This window comes from Mustela nigripes, chromosome 4, assembly GCF_022355385.1.
Source record: "Mustela nigripes isolate SB6536 chromosome 4, MUSNIG.SB6536, whole genome shotgun sequence".
Classification (NCBI taxonomy): domain Eukaryota; kingdom Metazoa; phylum Chordata; class Mammalia; order Carnivora; family Mustelidae; genus Mustela; species Mustela nigripes.
In genome coordinates this window covers 94374060-94392428 of record NC_081560.1, presented here as the reverse complement: position 1 = coordinate 94392428, position 18369 = coordinate 94374060, and the positions used below count along the sequence as shown (strand labels likewise).

General features: G+C 55.5%; 1 protein-coding gene across 4 annotated transcripts in view; it reads left to right on the top strand.

Annotated features, from left to right (window-relative positions):
- Positions 1-18369, top strand: part of TNS3 (tensin 3) — a 200746-nt gene that overhangs the window by 19882 nt on the left and 162495 nt on the right. For 3 of the 4 annotated variants that reach the window (XM_059397159.1, XM_059397160.1, XM_059397158.1), the window contains exon 1: positions 13667-13753. The exons of the other annotated variant lie outside the window; for it this stretch is intronic. In XM_059397159.1, the coding sequence (XP_059253142.1) occupies positions 13682-13753 (72 nt within the window). In that variant the 5' untranslated portion in view covers positions 13667-13681. Of the gene's footprint in view, positions 1-13666; positions 13754-18369 lie in introns of those variants that run through there. 4 annotated transcript variants of the gene reach the window in all.

Sequence of the window (18369 nt, the reverse complement as noted above, 5' to 3'; positions counted from 1 at the left end):
GACAGAGAAGCCAGTGCCGGGAAAAAGGAAGCAGGACAAGAGCAGGACGGGGGCATTTTTGGTCCTCGAATGTGATGCAGATTCACTTCCGGTTCTTGAAGCATGAAAGGATGGAAGACTGGGGCAGGAGGAGGCTTGGGTTAAAATAGCCCTCGTGGGTGGCTCAGTGGGTTAAAGCCTCTGCCTTTGGCTCCAGTCATGATCCCCGGGTCCTGGGATCAAGCCCTGCATCGGGCTCTCTGCTCAGCAGGGAGCCTGCTTCCTCCTCTCTCTGCCTGCCTCTCTGCCTACTTGTAATCTCTGTTAAAAAAAAAAAAAAAAAAAAGCCCTTGTGTGGGTGAGAAGGTCATTTTGTGAGCTCAGAGCAAGCAAGAGTGAGTGGTGGTCAAGGCGACCGCCGCCCCTCCTGCTTGAGGAGGGCCCTGCGGGGACAGAGTGGGCATCCCTCGTTCCCTGTTAGGAAGAAGCCCGGGAGAGCGGAGAGCCTGCCTCTCTCTTGAATAAGGGGCTCGAGGCTTTTCCGGACACATCGGAGCCTGTGGTTGGCCCCAGACCTTTACAGTGAGAGTGTCCTCGGCACACTCAGAGCCTCTGGATCAGAGGTCCCTCCCAGCTGGCAGTGCTCTGCCCACTCACTGCTCCGAGCGTCCCTGTGACGATCCTTGCTCCGGGTTGGGCTGTGAGCAGGACGTGGTGTCGGTGGGGCGCAGCATGGCTACGGATGGGCCAGGAGAGCTGCTGTCTGCGGGGGCGTGGCTGTCAGCTCCAGGACACGGATCTGAGAACAGCCAGGGGACACCCCTCAGGCCACCCACTTGTGTTTCACGAAATCAAAGGAAATTCTAAAACATCACATTTTGATTTAAAAGCTTCTCCAGGATCTCCTGTGGACCCACTCACTTGTATCCATCTGTGGGGTTGATTTTGTTTTTTTTAAAGGATTTTATTTATTTATTTGGTAGAGATCGCAAGTAGGCAGAGGCAGGCAGAGAGAGAGGGAGAAGCAGACTCCCTGCTGAGCAGAGAGCCCGATTCGGGGCTCCATCCCAGGACTGTGAGATCATGACCTGAGGTGAAGTGGGTTAAGCACAGGCTTAACCCACTGAGCCACCCAGGTGCCCTCTTGGGGTTTGTTTTACAGGAGAGGGTCCTGGGGTTCAGGAAGACATGCACATGGGCTTCACGCCCAGAGCAATGCCTGACCGCCCCCCGTGTTGTGTGTGCACGTGCGTGTCTGTGTAGGTACGTGTGGGGCCACACTTGCGCACCCACACACGTGCAGGGTTGTGTGTCTACGTGCACACGTGGCTCTGGGTGTCCCCTTGCACGCCTGCACGGGTGCGAGCGTGGGTCCAGGTGCTGGTGTCTGTGTGTTGTGCATTTCCGGAGGGAGGCAGAGACCACACAGTGTTTGTTGCTGCTCTTCATTCCGTTTTCCCAGGCAAGCGGTTTCTCATGCTCGCTCGCTGCACCCGGGCTTGGCGAGATTAATGCGAATGCATCTTTAAGTAGTTCTTTTACTTTCTATCTTACAGCCAAAATAGCCTCTGGGGAGCCCTACTCAGAAAAGAAATGAATTAGGTGTGTCCAAAAAGTGTACCTTGGATGGGTGCCTGCAGACAGATGGGTGTGCTGCTCCTTGGCGACCCCTGTGCCAACAGCGTTCCCTGTCCTAGATTACGGGGGCTGGGCTGCCGTGTCCGGAGAGAGCAGGGGTACAGAAGGGCTGCTTCTTCCTCAACTGAGATACATTGTAGACTCTGCTCAGCTGCCGGCATTTCTTGGCATTCCTTGTTCTCTCCCCTTAAGGTGCCCCAGCAGAAGCATTCTTTGTTGCTGTATCCTCTGTGCAACAAGAGATTACTGTTTACGTAGTATTTCCATTTATGGATTTGCTCACCAGCTCATTCTTCCTTGTCTGTGGGATGCACCCCTATGCGGGGTGCTGCCTGTTCCCTGTGCTTGGACTCCGGGTCCCTCCCGTTGTAAGTGAAGTAACCACAGTGTGGTTGCCCCTTGGTGCCTGGTGCTGCCCTCAGACCCCTCCTTACTTGGGCTGGCAGGGATGTAAGGCCGGGAACATGCACTTTTTTTTTTTGTGGTTCTCCATAGGGATGGACATAGGGTTGAATCACTTTCCACGTGTGACCCTAGCTAAGCGCTGGCTTTCGGGGGGGGGGCGTGTCCCAGCTGTGGTTCTCAACACTGGTGGTTGGAGGGTTCCGCTGCCCCTGCTAGAGCCCGGGACCGCTCCCCCATGCCTTTGACACCCCGAGGGGCCACCTGCCCACCCTCAGGGTTTGAACATCCTCCTGATCTCACAAGTGCTGTGTGGACCCTGTGGTGGGACAGAAGCCCTCTGTCCTCTGCCACTCCCCGGATGCCTGTCCCTGCCTGGTGCCAGCCGCCAGCCATGTTGACCCTGGCCACCCCTCCATCCCCTGTCTCTTTGTCACAGGGCAACCAGAGGAAACTTTTTGAATGTGTCAAGCCATGTCAAGGCACTCGTTTGCTCAAACCCTTCCAAGTGGTTCCATTTCTATCTGGATCTTGGTCTAAGTCTGAGCGGGCCATGCTGGGCATTTGGGGGTGAAGTGCCCCCATGGAATAGAGACCGGGGAGCAGGGTGGGTGCTCTGATGGGAGGAGCCAGACACAGTGACTGGGCTGTGTCCTTCGAGTGAGGGGTGCACGGGTTGACTGCCTCTCCCATGCACAGTGACCCCAGGGTAGGATGTTGATAGTAATAAGAACCCGAAGGAAAATGAGGTGGCATAAGGTGCCACGAGCATGGGCAGAAGAGGTGGGCTGTTTTCCATAGAGTGTCAGACAAGGCCCCTCTGAGGGGGTAGCAAGGGGTTGCAGACATTTGAAAGTTGCAGGTGAGAGAAGAGCATGGGCAAATGTCCTGGGGCAGCAGCCAGCCTCGCAGGTGAGGGAAGAGATGGGAGGCAAACTGAGTGGGCAGGGGCTGGCTCAAGGGGTCTGTGGGCTCTGGATCAGAAGTTTGTTTTGTTTGTTTGTTTGTTTTTCGTTAAACGTGTCCTTGCAGAAGCTGGGGAGGGCGGGAGCGTCATCATGTTCTATCCCTGGTCACAGTGGCACATCTGGCTGGCCTGTAGATGTCTAGCCGGTCAGCTTGCCAGTGCACGGAGCAGGAGCAGGCTGGTGGGACTGGAGGCTGGGGCCAGGTGTCTTTCAGTGTTTGTTTTGTAGAGTGTGCTGCCCGTTGGCTGTGTGCTAGCTGTGGAGAAAGGGGGTGGGGACGAGCATGTCTGGGGAGAAAATCCAGAGCTCTGCCTGAGAGGGCGGAGGTTAATGGCACCTTGGGGACAGCCCGTTGGAGGTGAGGTGAGGAGCACCCAGAGCTCAGCAGTCTCAGAGGAAGGGCCGGAGGGGACAGGGGAGACGGCCGCCCCTGGCAGGCTGGGCTGGAGGTGACAGCTGGTGGCCGGGAGCATGCAGAGGACGTTTTGGGACACTCAGCGGTGCCCAGTGCCAAGGGCCTTTCAAGGGGAATGAGGGGAGGTGCCCAGGACGCGGGCTCATAGAACCCAGGGGAGGACAGAGCCGTCCGGTGCAGCTGGGTACTGGAAGAGAGGGGAGCAGAGTCACCCGTGGGTCTGACTGCTCCGACTGGCTGCGGACTGGTGGGCAGTTCCTGTGGGCGGTTGCTGGGGTTCCTGGAGTGGATGGGATGGTGGGTAGTGGTCACTGATGGTAGCCCTTGAAGAAGTTCCCCTAGAGTGGGGGCAGGAAGTGGACCAGCAACAGGACAGGGGTGGTGCGGGCCAGGACGGGGTGTGTGCTTGCTGGAGAAGGTAGTGTAGGGAGGAAGAAGCTGGCTGAGCTCAATAGTGGGAGAGCAAGAGCTGGGTCACTCAGGGGGCCCTGCTGGACATCTCGGTTGTGGCTGGTGTGAGTGTCCCTGAGCTGGTGGCTTATAGTGGGTCAAGGTTTATCGGAAGCACGGAGCTCCTGTGTGCGCAGAGCAGGGACCGACCGTGGAGGGTGGTGGACAGTGAGAGGAATGAAGGAAGGAAGGAATAAAGGAACAAAAGCACCACCCTCGTGGGGAGGTTTCCTGGAGGCCACCCTGAGCACTCCTGTGGGTGGGGACCTTGTCTTGTGCCTCTGACCTTCCCTTTCCTGAGCTGGAACACAGCAGATGTATAGCGTAGACCTGGCCAGCTGGTTGAAGGACAGGTGTCCCTGTGATCCTGTGTCGATGGGGACCTAAGAGCCGAAGGACAGCCCCCGAGCCTGCACTTAGGGGTGTCTTCCTGGCCCGTGTGCACTCCCTCCCCCATGGTGAGAGATGTCAGTGAAAGCAAGTGACCCATCCCAGGCCCGGATCCCCAGGCCTCCCCCTGAAGGTTCCTGCCCCAAATGGCTCCAAATCCCCGGCCCGGCCAGGCTCCTTCTCAGCCCTGGAGGTGGCCTCCCTTCTTCCCCTGCCATCCCACAGGTCCCTGCTGGCCTGTATCTCCAGGGATTTGCTGCCCCTGTCTCCCCACTCTTTGCTGCAAGCCTCTCACGCCCTGTTTTCACGGCAGTCGAGTCTCACCCTAAGCCTGGCACCCGGTGCCACCAATATCACCTTCTGTTGGGGAGCTGTCTTCCCTCCATTCCTCCCACACAGTAAACTGGGATCTGATCGAGGGTGGCCTGAATCAGTGTCACTCAGCTAATCAGAAATCAAAGGGCAACAGATAAGAGGCCACAGGCTCCAAGGCCCAGCCGGGGTGTGACCACAGGGTGTGGCCTCTGGTGACCCCCGCCTTCAAACCTGGCGTCTGTCTGTATTGACTCACTCTCCCCTCCCCCCATTCTGCCAGTAATGTGTGCTCAGCACGGGGTGCCCCAGTTGTGCCTGGTGAGGGAAGGTGCATGGTCCTAGCCCATGTGGGACAAGGGGACATGCAGGGACACCAGCCACGGGCCCTGTGGGCAGTATAGCTTCTGTCTGTCGGCACAGATAGTGATGATGCAGGAGACTGCTGATTTGGAATAACCCATCCTGAAGAAGGGGGAAGAGGATGATGGATCTAGCAGGACACCATACTCTCTAACTTCTGAATTTGTGCTTGGAGGGGGAAGAGGATGATGGATCTAGCAGGATAACATACTCTCTAACTTCTGAATTTGTGCTTTTATAAGCTCAAGCCCAGAATGTGTATGGTCTCTTTCCTTCTTAATTTTTTTTTTGGGAAGATTTTATTTATTCATTTGAGAAAGAGAGAGAGAGAGAGAGAACACAAGCTGGAGGAGAGGCAGAAGGAGATGAGAGGGAGAAGTAAGCCCTCCACTGAGCTGGGAGCCCGATGTGGAGCTCGATCTCAGGACCAGAGAACATGACCCAAGCTGAAGGCAGACCCTAACCATCTGAGCCACCCAGGCGCCCCTCCTTTTTAATTAAAAAATTTTTTTTCTGGGTGGGGGGGGGGGGAACAGGCAGAAGGAGAGAGAGAGAGTATTCAAGCTGACTCCATGCTTACTGTGGAGCCCAAAATGGGACTCGATCTCACGACCCCGAGGTCATGACCTGAGTGGAAATAAGGAGTCGGGCACTCAACTGACTGAGCCAGCCAGGTGCCCGGGTCTCTTTCCTTTTTAACGCTTTTCTTCAACCTTCCTTCATCTGAATCTTTCAGATAATCACAGCGGGGAGGTGAATAAAGCCTTCACGATCTTCCTTCTAGAAGTCTGTTTGCCTGTAGATTTTCTCTCCTCCCCAACTGTGAACTGGTTAAAAACTCTCCTGAGCTTTATTTTTGCTGTTCTCAGATTGAGGTACAATTGACATAAAACATTATATTAGTTTCAGGTGTGCAACATAGTGGTTCGCTATTTGTATATGTTGCAAAACAATTGCCACAATTTGTCTTTGTTAACGTATGTCACAACCCAGAAGTTACCATCTGACACCGGTCCATCCGTTCTTGCTGCAAGCATTTCAAGTTCACCTGCTGAATGTAGCTGTGACACTTAACTTTTGTTTCCAGGGTATAACGGGCTCACGTTCGTGGCATTAAATTAAAGGAACTCATTAAAATGTTTTGTGGCACTTTTAGAAGTGGATGCTGCTAGATCCTTGAGAACCAAGCCTGACATTCATCTAACTGGGATTACTTAGGTTTGTAGGTTACACGCGTTCTAGATGTGTATGTTGAGAGCACTTGAACCAACATTTTGGAGTCTCAGAATTTCTTTATAGATCTTACCTGTAAAAAGGAGAAAGTGTTGGTTGGTTTTGAAATCTGATGACCCCAGGTTGCAAATGAACTTATTTTTTTGAGTGTTGGGATCTGATACAAAGTATTCATTTGAAAATCAAGGAACTTTTGCCTTTTTGTTATGATAAAATAGAAAAGCTTCAGTGACCTGAAGATTTTAAAATTAAAGCACCACAGGACTGGCCATTCTGGAAGCTGGAGCAGAGACAGCAGTCCCCCAGCAGATGCCCCGCTTGGCCCTTGCGGACTGGTGGGTGGCGGCTGGTGCTCACAGGCCAGGAGCCCATGGGATGAGCTGGAGAGCTGTCCCCGGGGAGGCTCAATCCAGCGCCAGAACAGTGAAGACTGGGTCCCCACGTGAGTACCCAAGGCCGTGCGACTCCACGTCCCTGAACCATGGCTTAGCTCATGGACCTGAGACTGAGTCCCAAGCACGTGCTTCCTGGTTTATCCTGAAGGTTTGTGGCTGTGTGTGTGCACCTGTCTGGGGTGTCGTGGGCGCTCGGCTGTGTTCAGGCTGGATAGGCAAGGGGGTAGAAAGTGGCACAAGCCACTTTGCCATCTTGTGGCTCTGCCTCTTACCAGGTGTCCATTAGCCCGGGGAAGTCTCTGGGGCAGTTGGGGGTCACAGCCTGCACTCCCCTTCCGGAATGGCTCAGGGTCTCTGGACTGTGATGCTGGCTGCCCAGGGGCTCTGCATTCTTGTCTCCCTTCCCCCTTCTGAGTTGGCAGCCAGGTGGGTGGTCCTCATATCCTGGAGAGCCCAAGGCATGGGGTCCTGCCAGGTGTGTGGCCGAGGGCCACGCTGGTCTGCTGGTCATGCGGATGTTCCGTTCCTGTTCTCTGGGCACGGACAGAGCCGTGAAGGGTATTTTCTGGAAATGTGTGCTTCACCTGTTGGGAACTTCCCAGGGCTAGATATGGGTGACATGGGTGATATGGGGAGTGTCACAGGCAGCCTGGGAACACAGCCCCTATCTTTAGGAAGGATCAGCTGCCTTCTGCGGAAATTCAAACCACAGGATTTAATTATCAGCTCCCTCTGTGTGTAGTCTCTGATGGGGCTGGGTGCATTCCCGGCTTCTCAGCGAGGGAGATCAGGAAGACTTATGGCCTCACTGAGTTTGAGGGGGAGTTGCCTCAAAGTCCCTGTTTCCCCAGAGCAATGGGGGGGGGGGGTCACCCAGCCCTTGCCCGCCTTGGCACCTGTCCCAAACACCTGCCCAGGACTAGAAATACTGACTCACCCTGACCATAATAAACACAAACCGCTTTTGCTTTTTATAAAAACCCTAGGAACGAGTAGGGGCGCCTGGGTGGCTCAGCCAGTTAAGCGTCTGACTCGAGCTCAGCTCCAGTTTTGATCTTAGGGTCGTGAGTTCAAGCCCCACATTGGACTCCACACCCAACTTAAACAGTCAACCTCCCCAGGACTTTTCAAGGTTGATAGTGACTTTGTTGTCCCCACGGGCCGATGATGAAATGGGCCCAGAGTGGTTACTGATGAACACGGCGAAGAGCAGAGCGGGTCTGGGGCACAGCTTGGTGCTGTGTCTTCTGTATCTGTGCCACCTGTCCCTGTCCAGCCTCCTGGGGGTTGATGCTCCAGGCCCTGGGGGGCCAGGGGTGGGGTGGGCATGTGCCCTGTCACCATCTCTTTCAGAGTTTTCTAACTCAACTGCAGGTCAGAGGCCTGGAGGCAGGGAGGATTTGGAAGAAATCCTGGCATCTGGGGGTCCCTTGGAGGTGGTGAGCTGAGGGCTGTATGTTTCCAGGCGGAGACAGGTTTTGCGGGCAGAGTCCCCGTCGGAGGCCTAGATGTGGCCCAGTCGTGAGCGTGATGGCTCCATGTGGGAACACTGGAGCCAAAGTGAGGGGTGAGAGAGGACGGAGGGTGATTCCAGGCTTTTCGAGATGAGGCTCGGTGACCCAGCGGGCGCTCTGCCCACTTAGTCTGCATCCTCATCCTCACCAGAACTGCCCCCGACCCAGTCAACCAGGAGAGAGGGGTGCAGCTGGTAGGTGTGCTCTAGCAGAAGGCCACCGGGTGTGGGTCTCCTGTCCTAACCTCCCAGAGCCTCCACTTGTCTCCAAGAAACAGAGATGACAACCCCCAGAATGGGCATTTCTGGGGGATGGAGAGTGCCCAGCCCACTGCCAGTGTTTTGAGGCCTGTGACCAGGCTGGGTCGAGGGTCTGGGTTTTTGTCTGTGTGAAGTGAAACTCCCTCTGAAGAGCGGTTTGGTTTGGTGTCACTGGGCAAGCCTCCGGAAGGCTGGGCGAGTCCCCCGGGCCCTGCTGTGACTGGAAGGAGGTGAAGCTTCTCCCTCGCCTCCGGGGGCTCCCAGCGGAGAGCATCCTGTCTTCTCCTGATTTTGAGTGTCTGGTGGCTTTGTTCGGGAAGCAGCTCCTTCTGGGGGTTCCTTGTACTTGAAGTCAGGTGACGATGCAGAGAGGTTGGTGGGGATGGGAAGCAAAGCCCCCAGGTCCTCAGCCTCATCGCCCCGGGCCCAACAAAGGCACCAACTGGCCTGCCCGACACAGTTTCCCCGGGACAGGATGGGGTGGCTGCTGGCTTGTTCGTGCAGAACCCCACCATGGACCAGAGGCCAGGGTGCTCGGGATCCGGCTGCTGGGCTCCGTGGCCTCAGGTAGGCTCTGGGTGTGAGGGACAGAAAGGCTCCCTGAGGGGCCCCCAGGCCCACAGTTCCCCTCCCCTGGACCATCACAGTGCAGAGGAAGGGTGTCTGCTTCCTGGTGTGATAATTAGGGTTCCTATTCATTCATCTGCAGGGGATGGGCAGGCCCTGCGTGCTTGGATAGGGGTCCGCTGTGTCCTGTGGCGGTTGGGGGTCGAAGCAGGTGGGATATGCCCAGTGGGGACAGGCTCTGTCACTGTCAGTGCGAGGGGCAGTCGGGGTTTCCTCAGTGTTGCTGAGGTAGAAAGTACTGAAGTGGCCAGTGCCCAGCAGGGCCCCCTGGGTCCTGTCTGCCTCCAGCGGCAGGACAGAGCAGCCCGAGCTGGGAAGGGAGGAGGAGGAAGGTTAGACAGCCAGCATTTGCCCCAGGTCTGTGCTTGGGAAAGACCCAGGTGTGACGCCAGCCCCCCAGAGATGGACCTCGGATGTCTGATGCCCTGCTTGGCCTGCGTCTGGCCTCGGACCAGCAGGGAAGGCCGCACCGAGGTCTCTTCGAATGAGAGCTGCCCGCAGCTCACAGGGTCTGCAGAGTCTTTCCGGTCATCAGAAGCCACGTGCTTTCAACAGTGCCCTCAGGTGGCACTCAGGGTCATGGAGCCCCGGACTAGCTGTGGACCGGCCGCGGAGCGGTGACCGGCCTGGAACAGCAGGGCGTGTGCTGGCGGTGGTGGGGTGCCCGGCGAGCAGACACCGCGGCGGGAGCCGGGGTGCATTCTGCTGCGGGAGGCCTCGGATCTGGGGCCCGGTCACTCGAACCCTGTGACGCAGCTGCGCGGTCGGCCCTGCCTGACTCTTCCCCTGGGAGATCAGACCCAGCACTGGGCGCTGGGGGTGACCGTGGCGCACCGGCTGCCGCTTCCGGCCCTCGCGGCGGGCGGGGCCCGTGGGGGTGCACGTGGGCAGACGTGAGCGAGCACGTGCGTGTGTGCGCGTGCCCGTGTGTGCGCGCGCGCACGCACATGCCTCAGTTTTCATTCCTGCACGTGTCCGCGTCCAGTGGGACCTGCGGGCCGCCCCCGCCCGACCCGCGAGGCCTTCCCGGACTTCCCCGCACGTGTCGGTGGGACGAGCCGAGTGTGGAGGGCGCGGAGCTGTGCGGGCCCCACACGGGAGCCCAGCTCTGAGCTGGCGGCCCTCCCGCAGGGAGCCCTGTGGCCCGTGTCCCCGGTCGGCACCCGCCCGGCTCGGGCTCCTGTCCCCAGTCTGGTGGGTGACGCGCCCTGCAGCGCGGAGCTGGAGCTGGCGCTCTACAGCTGGCCCTGGAGCCCCTGGAGTGCGTCCCCTGCAGGATAGGCCTCGCTTCTCTGCGGGGGTCTCGCGCTGCCAGAAGCCCGAGGGGGGCCGCTGTGGCCTGGCAGGGGCAGGCTGGGCTGCGGAGTTGCGGGGAGAGCCGGGCAGTGTGGGCAGGGCGCGGGGACGGCACCTCCCCTCTTCCCCAGGGAGCCCCACGCTGCCTGAACCCTCCGCTCCAGGCTGCTCCCCAGAGGGGCGGGGGCTGAGCTGAGGGGGACCAAGTCACCAGCGTGGACGTCATGGAAATGCCACAAAGCCGATTTCTCTAGTTCCGGCGGCGTTTATTGCCCCCGCTCGTCTGCGTGTGCAAAACCCCAGACAAAGTTTATATCTTACGGGCAGACAGGGCCTGGTGATGGAGGTGGGCTTGGGTGCGCGCTGGTGAGAAGTTGGGGAGGCCGGGCAGGAGAGGGGTCCTGTGCCAAGCTCAGAAAGGGGGCACTTTTCAGCCCCAAAGGAGAACTGGGAAACTCGGAGAGGGCCTGAGCCAAACCCCAGCACTCACCAGGGCGCAGAGCCCAGGATGCCCTGGGTGCACGTGGGCCGGGGGCCGCTGCAGGAAGCTTGGGGAGGGGCTGTGGGAAAAGTGGGGGGCTGGCAAAGGGGCCGTCCTGGCAGGACTCCCAGTTTTGCGTTTGGGGAGGTTCAATCGGGCTGTCATGTTCTGGACTTACCCCTAAAGAAACCCGTCCGGGTTGCTGGGTCTCACCCATGTGGAGGCAGCTCTGTTGGTCACCACCTGTGACATGGACCACCTGTGTCTGATCCATGAGGAGGAAGAAAGCCTGGCAATTTCTGAACCATGTGCTTTTCATGTATTTAAAAAAAAGATTTTTTTTTTTAAAGATTTTATTTATTTATTTGAGAGAGAGACAGTGAGAGAGAGCATGAGCAAGGAGAAGGTCAGAGAGAGAGAAGCAGACTCCCCGTGGAGCTGGGAGCCCAATGCGGGACTTGATCCCAGGACTCCCGGATCATGACCTGAGCCGAAGGCAGTCGTCCAACCAACTGAGCCACCCAGGCATCCCCCAAAAAAAGATTTTATATAATTATTTGAGAGAAAGAGAGAACAGAGGGAGAAGCAGACTCCCTGCTGAGTAGGGTGCCTGACATGGGACTTGAACCCAGGACTCTCAGATCATTTCCTAAGTCAAAGACAGACACTTTACCAACTAAGCCACCCACGCACTCCAACCATGTGCCTCTTAAATAAAAGGAGATTTGGGCTGTCCCTATGAAAACAAGCACCTGCCTCGTGATCTGCAGGCCTGGGGAGCTTTTGAACTCTTGACAGTCCTTTCTAGGGGCCCCCACAGAGTATAGAGCCCGGCCTCCACGTCAGGGAGCTTTATCACATTGTGGGGGGGGGGTCCTCCTGTTTATTGGGACTCCCGTCCCTTCTGCTGGTTCTGTGGGTGAGGCTGATGGTAGATCCAGCTGATTGTTGGAAAACATGTTTGCACTGTGGGCCCCTACAGCAGGATGACTGGCTTTGAGCTCAGCTTGTAGACACGGTTCTGTGCCCATCTTGTGTTTGATGTCGGGGGCTCAAATAAGTTCGACGCAGTTGGCATCTCGGGTCCTGTGTCGCTCCATGGGGGAGAGGGATGTGTAGTAGAAAAAGTACTGAGAAATGTTTGCAAAACTAAAGTGTGAATCCGCCCTAGAAAAATGAGTAGCGATGAATTAAATTTTTTTTTTTTTTAGGATTTTATTTATTCATTTGACAGACAGAGATCACAAGTAGGCAGAGAGGCAGGCAGAGAGAGGAGGAAACAGGCTTCCTGCTGAGCAGACAGCCCCATGTGGGGCTTGATCCCAGCGCCCTGAGACCATGACCTGAGTGGAAGGCAGAGGCTTAACTCACGGAGCCACCCGGGCGCCCCGATCAATGAATCTTGAAAGTGAATGAACGAAGAGAAAGATGATTAGTGATCTCAGTTTTGGGGCGGGAGCCATGAGAATAGATGGGTGTCTGTACCCCAATGGTGGGACGCTGGGTTGGTTGGTGTTTGTTTGTGGCTGAAAGGAGGCGAGCCTTGCTGGCACTGTAGAAACAGGAAGATGGATGTTCCGTGCCAGAACCCGAGAGGTTAATTCTGGCCTTGAATCCACCACTGGAATTCGCACATGTGTTAGCCATAAAGACCTCACTCTAGCCCACCCTGGCTGCTTCCACAGCTAAGACATTGGAGTTGCTCACGGAATCAAAGATGGGAAGTCAGAGTGTTGGCCAGACCCAGGTCTGTGTGCGGTGCTTTCGGGCTGGGCACCCAGCAGGCCAGGTCAGTAGGGGCCCACAGCGGGGGTTACAGGCGAGCAGCCTGAGGCCAGAAGGCCCCCTAGCCCTTCTGCTCCCTCCTCTTCTGGCCAAACATGATCAAGGCAGCCTTTTCCTCTCCCAGGAGCTGCCAGAGCTGAGATCACTGCCCCACAATGGCAGCCGTGTCCCCTCTGTTCAGTGGGGGTCCGATGCACTTAAGAAAAGAGCTATTCTGTCCCAGGATTGTGCCCTCCCCCACTCTGGGCTGTCCTTCAGGCTAAGTGACCCTTCCACTTTCCAGGTGTCTGGCTTCCCCTTCTTGTGACAGTCTGCCCCCACCCTTCTGGTCACCTTCAGCTCCCATGCTCCCAGTTTTAAATTTCCTTCCAAGATCACAGAGCCTGAGAGGAAAACGGGACATGATTTTCTAGCAGCTGGATGGTCCTGAGGATGGTGAGAAGAGAGTAGGGACCTCAACCCTCCAGCTGTGGAAGGACCCTAATCCCGAGCTTTGAGCCTGCTGTAACCCATAGCCAGTCCTCCTCCCTCTAGGAGGGAGGGCTCCCGGCTTTCCTTGGTTGCGGGAGGCACATTGGAAAGAGAGCCCTTCTGAGTTGGGGTTTTCCTTCTTTGCACTCCCGGCCGGCTAGATTACCAGGTTTACTGGACCACAGTCAAGATTTTAAAATCCTGAAAGCCTGAGCCTGCAGGTTTGACTTTAAGCCCCTGGGTTGGCATTCTTGGAGAGGTCTGAAATCCTAGTCAAGCTGACCCCCTCCAAAGGCGTGCGTAATTAAGTCGGGCAGCGGCGGAAGGTTTGCCCCCCAGCCCTGCCCTGGGAAGCCTTTCTTCTGTGCTTTGCCTGCCTTTGGCTGAGAAGCCTTTTGCCTCCTCCGTGGAGCTGCGGTCTGGGGCGGGGGAGGAAGGGCTAATTCGTGTCAGATGGAGGGGCGCCGGGGGACCGTGCGCTCACTCGCTCGCCTGGCTTTTGTTCCCGGCATCTGACTTCTGACGGTAGAGAGGACTTGGGAGGTGCCGGCTGCGTCCTTTCGGGTCTCTGGGGTCGAACTTTGCCCTGGACTTCCAGGCGCCGGGGCCCAGGAGGCATCTCACCCGGGCTGTGCCGCGGGAGAGGGGCCAGTGCCCGCTGCGACCATCCTCACTTGGCCAGGCCGGGTTCTCCAAGCGGCCATGCGGCTGCGCGCCCTGACCTCGGGGCCGCCTGGAGGGTGCGCGCGCGGGGCCCGGGCGCACCGGCACCAGGTGAGTGGGTGCTGGCGCGCGGGGGCGCGGGTCTCTCTGAGCCAGACGCAGGGGCACGGGGCTCAAAGAGGGGAGCTGGCGGGCTCGGAGCTGGGGGGGGGGGATCGGGGGCGGGGGCGGGGCGCTGGGGTTCTCCAAAAGGAGCGCTTTTGGGTCAGTGCGCGCGCGCGCGTCCTTGTGCCCACGTGTGTCCGCGAACCCTTGTCTGCGCGTGCTCTGAGCCCTTGTCTGTGCGTATTCGCGCGTGTTTCTGTGCACGCGCGTGAGTACTTTGTGTGCGCCAGCGCAGGGGAGGCCGAGAGGGAGAGAGGGGAAGCAGGGAAGCGCGCCTTTGCCTGGTGGGAGGTGGACGCCCTGATGAGCACAGGAACCTGTGGGAGACAATTCAGGGTTAACTTTCTAATACAACTGCCTTTCGAAAGGGCTTCATTGGACTCCTTTTCTGGAATGGAAGTAGGACACTGGTCCTTGATGCACTGGGGGTGCAGCCCAGATTTCTTTCAAACGGAAAGGGCCCCTAGCTTTGTGATGTTGGGATGCGGGCATGTTGCGGTGGTACAAGTTCACCAGGCCACGTTGCAGTCGGGGGTCCACGGAACCGTCCTCCACCGCGTTTGAATTAAACGGAGCAGATTCCCCACCTGGCTCTCTCAGCCTTTTCTCTGAGCCTAATAATTAGGCATTTATTACTTTCTTTTCCCTCAGAAACTTTTCTAAGATTCTGGGAAATGAGAAATCAAAGTGTCACACCACTTCTGTCGCCTCGAATTCTGATAACTAGTTTAATGGCCAGATGCTATGACTGTGGAGCTTGGGGACAAGGTGTGGTGTGGGGATGGTGACTGGACGCCTGTGTCCTCTGGCTGCCAAAGAGTGGAGACCTCTCTGGGCGTCATCCCAGAGGTTTAGGGTCTACTCTGGCCATGGAGGAAGGTTTGGTGGCCCTTTAACTTCAGGGTCAAGTTGATTTGTGTTCTTGCCCCAGGGTCTGCTCCCGGGGATGCTGCCTTCTGGTTTCCCAGGTACCAGAACTCACGCCTGAATCCTCTTTCCCTGGGAGGAAAACAGCGTGGTCGCTGCTGATTTAGCCTTTGTGTGGGTCACCGTGTTGCTCGTGTTGCTACTGTAGCATTAGCCCAGAGAACCCCCAGAGAGCTGTGTGCAGTTTTGCATCTGGAGAGGAGAGCTGAGCAGAGCTGTTCCCTCCCACGCTCACGTGGAGCTAAAACTTGCTCAATTTTGCCGAGATTTTTTGTTCTAAAAAGAGACCTTCCAATCAAGACCAGCACTAATTACCGGGTAACCCTCCGGGAGTCCTTGAGGAACAGGCAGCCCTGCCCGCTGCCCTTCCAACTGTCTCCTCCTAACAATTAAATGCAATTTAGATTCCTGAACTGAGCCTGCTGAATGCTGCAGCGTGGAACACCCCCCCCCCCCCCCTCCCCCCCCCCCCCCCCCCACCATTAAAAGGCAATTAGCTCCCCGGCCCCGGCCCGGCGGATGGCCCCGCGGGGCCCCCCCCCCCCCCCCCCCCAGCGCTCTGGGGCCCCACCTCTGGGGCAAAAACGAGCAAAACGAAAGCGCAGGATCAGGTGAGAACAAAGGCCGCCTAATCCCGCCGGCTCATTTCACAGTGGAGACACTCCGTACAGATGAAGCGTAGCAGCTGTTATTACCTATCTGGGGCGAGGAACCTCGGGGATGCGCCCGGGACCCGCGACTGGGGATGGGACTGGTTTCAGCGTGCCCCGCCCCCTCCTCCCCAACCACAGCACCTCTGCTGTTTACCCTCCAGCCTTCTAGCTGCGGCCCAGTGGGCACCAGCGGGCAAGAAAACCGCAGGAACACAGTGCTTCTTTCTCCCTGGTTGGAATAAAGGTATTTGGGAGGAATAAAAGGTCACACTGTCCCCGGTTGGCCCACAGACTAGGGCCAATTCATTCCCTTAACAAATGTTAATTGAGGGCCAGAGGTTCTCTGCCTGCCAGGCGCTGTGCAGAGGGGCTCAGAGACTCATGCATGAGAGCCCTGTGTCCTGCCTCCGGGCCCTCGCAGTGCAGCAGTGGACAGAAGGCCCATAAACAAGTAACCCACACACGAGGTGGGGACGTAGGCTCCAACTGGGGCATTGCTGTGAGGACTGCATTTTCAGCTGTTTGAATGGCTGCTCCTGTCTGGGCACGAGCCGGGCGGAGACGGGGTCTGAGCCCACAGACTCTAACTTTGGCTCTGTGGTTTCTGTTTCGCATCCTCCCATCCGTGTTTGTGGGTCCGTGGTTGTTATGGTTACGGGACAGGAGGGCCCTGCCAAGGTCCTGAGCTTCTCGAGAGGAGCACTGCCGTCCCTCCCTCGCAGGCACCATGTGCAGGAGCCTCGCTCCAGAAGTTTAGTCTCTTGCAAAGACCTGCGGCGAACGGATGTACGGGGATGCGCTCACAGCCCCTTGCGTTGTTGGAGGTTCCTTGCCGTCTAGTCCCTTACGTAGTGGCTGCTCCCAGTCCGGGCTGCAGTTGGGATCACGGGGTGAGTTTTGGGAAAGAAAAATGTATTCTAGCCTCACCTCCAGATGATCTGTTTTAACTGGTCTGGGCGGGGTTTTGAGAGTGTGATTTCAGAAGCTGACCAAGAGATGCCCATAGGCTGCTCCTTTGTACACCTGGTATATATAGCGTTTGGTCCTCTACCGTAGTTTTGTTCATAGGCTGGAGGGGAAGGTATGCTCTGTGTCCCCAAGTCCCTAGTAACTTTGTCTCCTTAGATGGGTTTGACAAGATAAGAAAAACACCACGAGATGCCTGATGATATGACGAGACTTTGGAGGAACTAGAAATGGTCAGATGGGACGTGGGGGAGACTAGGACTAGAGCTGGTCAGGTCGAAAGCCATTAAGCTGCCTGCGCTCCAGGAAGCTCAAATAGCAGGGAAGATGGGAACAGCTCGAACAGCTGTTGACATTGGAATCCCCCGCCCCACCCAGATCCAGTCCCTTGTAAGGCCAGTTGGGGATGGTAGCTGTGAGTGATCAGTTATGTCTGCTATAGGTCAGGGAGTGAGGACTTGGGGTCTGGATACTTAGCAAATTGTGTACTTAAACATGTGCAAACTTCAAAGTTGTTTTGGCAGTTCTGAGTGCTTTGACTGTAAACCTGAATTTTAGAATCATTTGCTGCTGGGATTTCCATTCAGATGGTGTGGAATCTGTCCATTTTATGAAAGAAACTGCATCTTGACTATAGCGGAGTCTTATCATCCATGAACATGGTATATCCCTCTGCCTCTGTAGGTCTTCCTCACTTTATGGAATGATTTGTGTTTTTTTACTTTATAGGTCTTTCACATTTTTGGTTAGATTGATTCCTAAGGATTTAATATATTTTTTAAAAAGATGTTCTTTATTTATTTGACAGAGAGACACAGCGGGAAAGGGAGCACAAGCAGGGGGAGTGGGAGAGGGAGAAGCAGGTTTCCCGAGGAGCAGGAAGCCAGATGTGGGGCTTGATCCCAGGACCTGGGATCATGACCTGAGCCAAAGGCAGACACTTAATGACTGAGCCACCCAAACACCCTAGATTTAGTATTTTTGATGATCCTGTAAATGGTGATGTCCTTTGAATTTCAGTTTCTGAATGTTCATTGCTAAGAATTACATTTTATACGGTCATTGAACTCCCATCTTTCAGCTTTGCTGAACTCATTTGTTCTAGAGCTTTTTTCTACATTTCATGAATTTTTTTTGTTTGTTTTTAAAGACAGCGGTGTCGGGGCACCTGGGTGGCTCAGTGAGTTAAAGCCTCTACCTTCAGCTCAGGTCATGATCCCAGGGTCCTGGGATTAAGCCCCACATTGGGCTATCTGCTCAGCAGGGAGCCTGCTTCCTCCTCTCTCTGCCTTCCTCTCTGCCTACTTGTAATCTTGGTCTGTGAAATAAATAAATAAAATCTTAAAGGAAAAAAAAAAGACTGGTGTCATCAGTGACTAAAGACAATTTTACTTCTTTCTCTTCAAACTGGATACCTATTATTTATTTTCTTGCCTAATTACATTGATGAGACCCTCTAAGACAGTGTTAAATAGAAATGTTGATTGCAGACATCTTTGCCTTGTTCTGGAGCTTAAAGGGAAAGCATTCAGTCTGTTGTCCTTAAATTGGGGTTTATGGTAGATTTTTACCAAGTTGAGGAAGTCTTTCTCTATTTTGATTTGAGAGTGTTTATCAGGAAATGGATGTTGGATTTTGTTAGAGTTTTTTTTCCCCCGATTATTTGAAAGATTGTGTAGGTTTCTCTTTTATTTTATTGATTATTTTTTATGTTAAACCATTTTTGCTTCCCTGGGATAAATCCTGTTTTCTACAATGTATTATTTAAGTGTGTTTAATTTCTAAATACTTGGGGGATTTTACAAGGATTTTGTTTTAATCGTTTCTAATATAACCCCACTGTGGTCAGAGAACATATTTAGAATGGTTTGATACTTTTAAATTTATGTGGACTTGTTTTATATCCCAGGCTGTGGTCTGCCTCAGTATGGACATTACATATGCACTTGAAAAGTTTGTGTATTCTGTTGCTATAGGTCTGATGTTCTGTCAGTGTCAATTAGTTCAAGTCTTTTG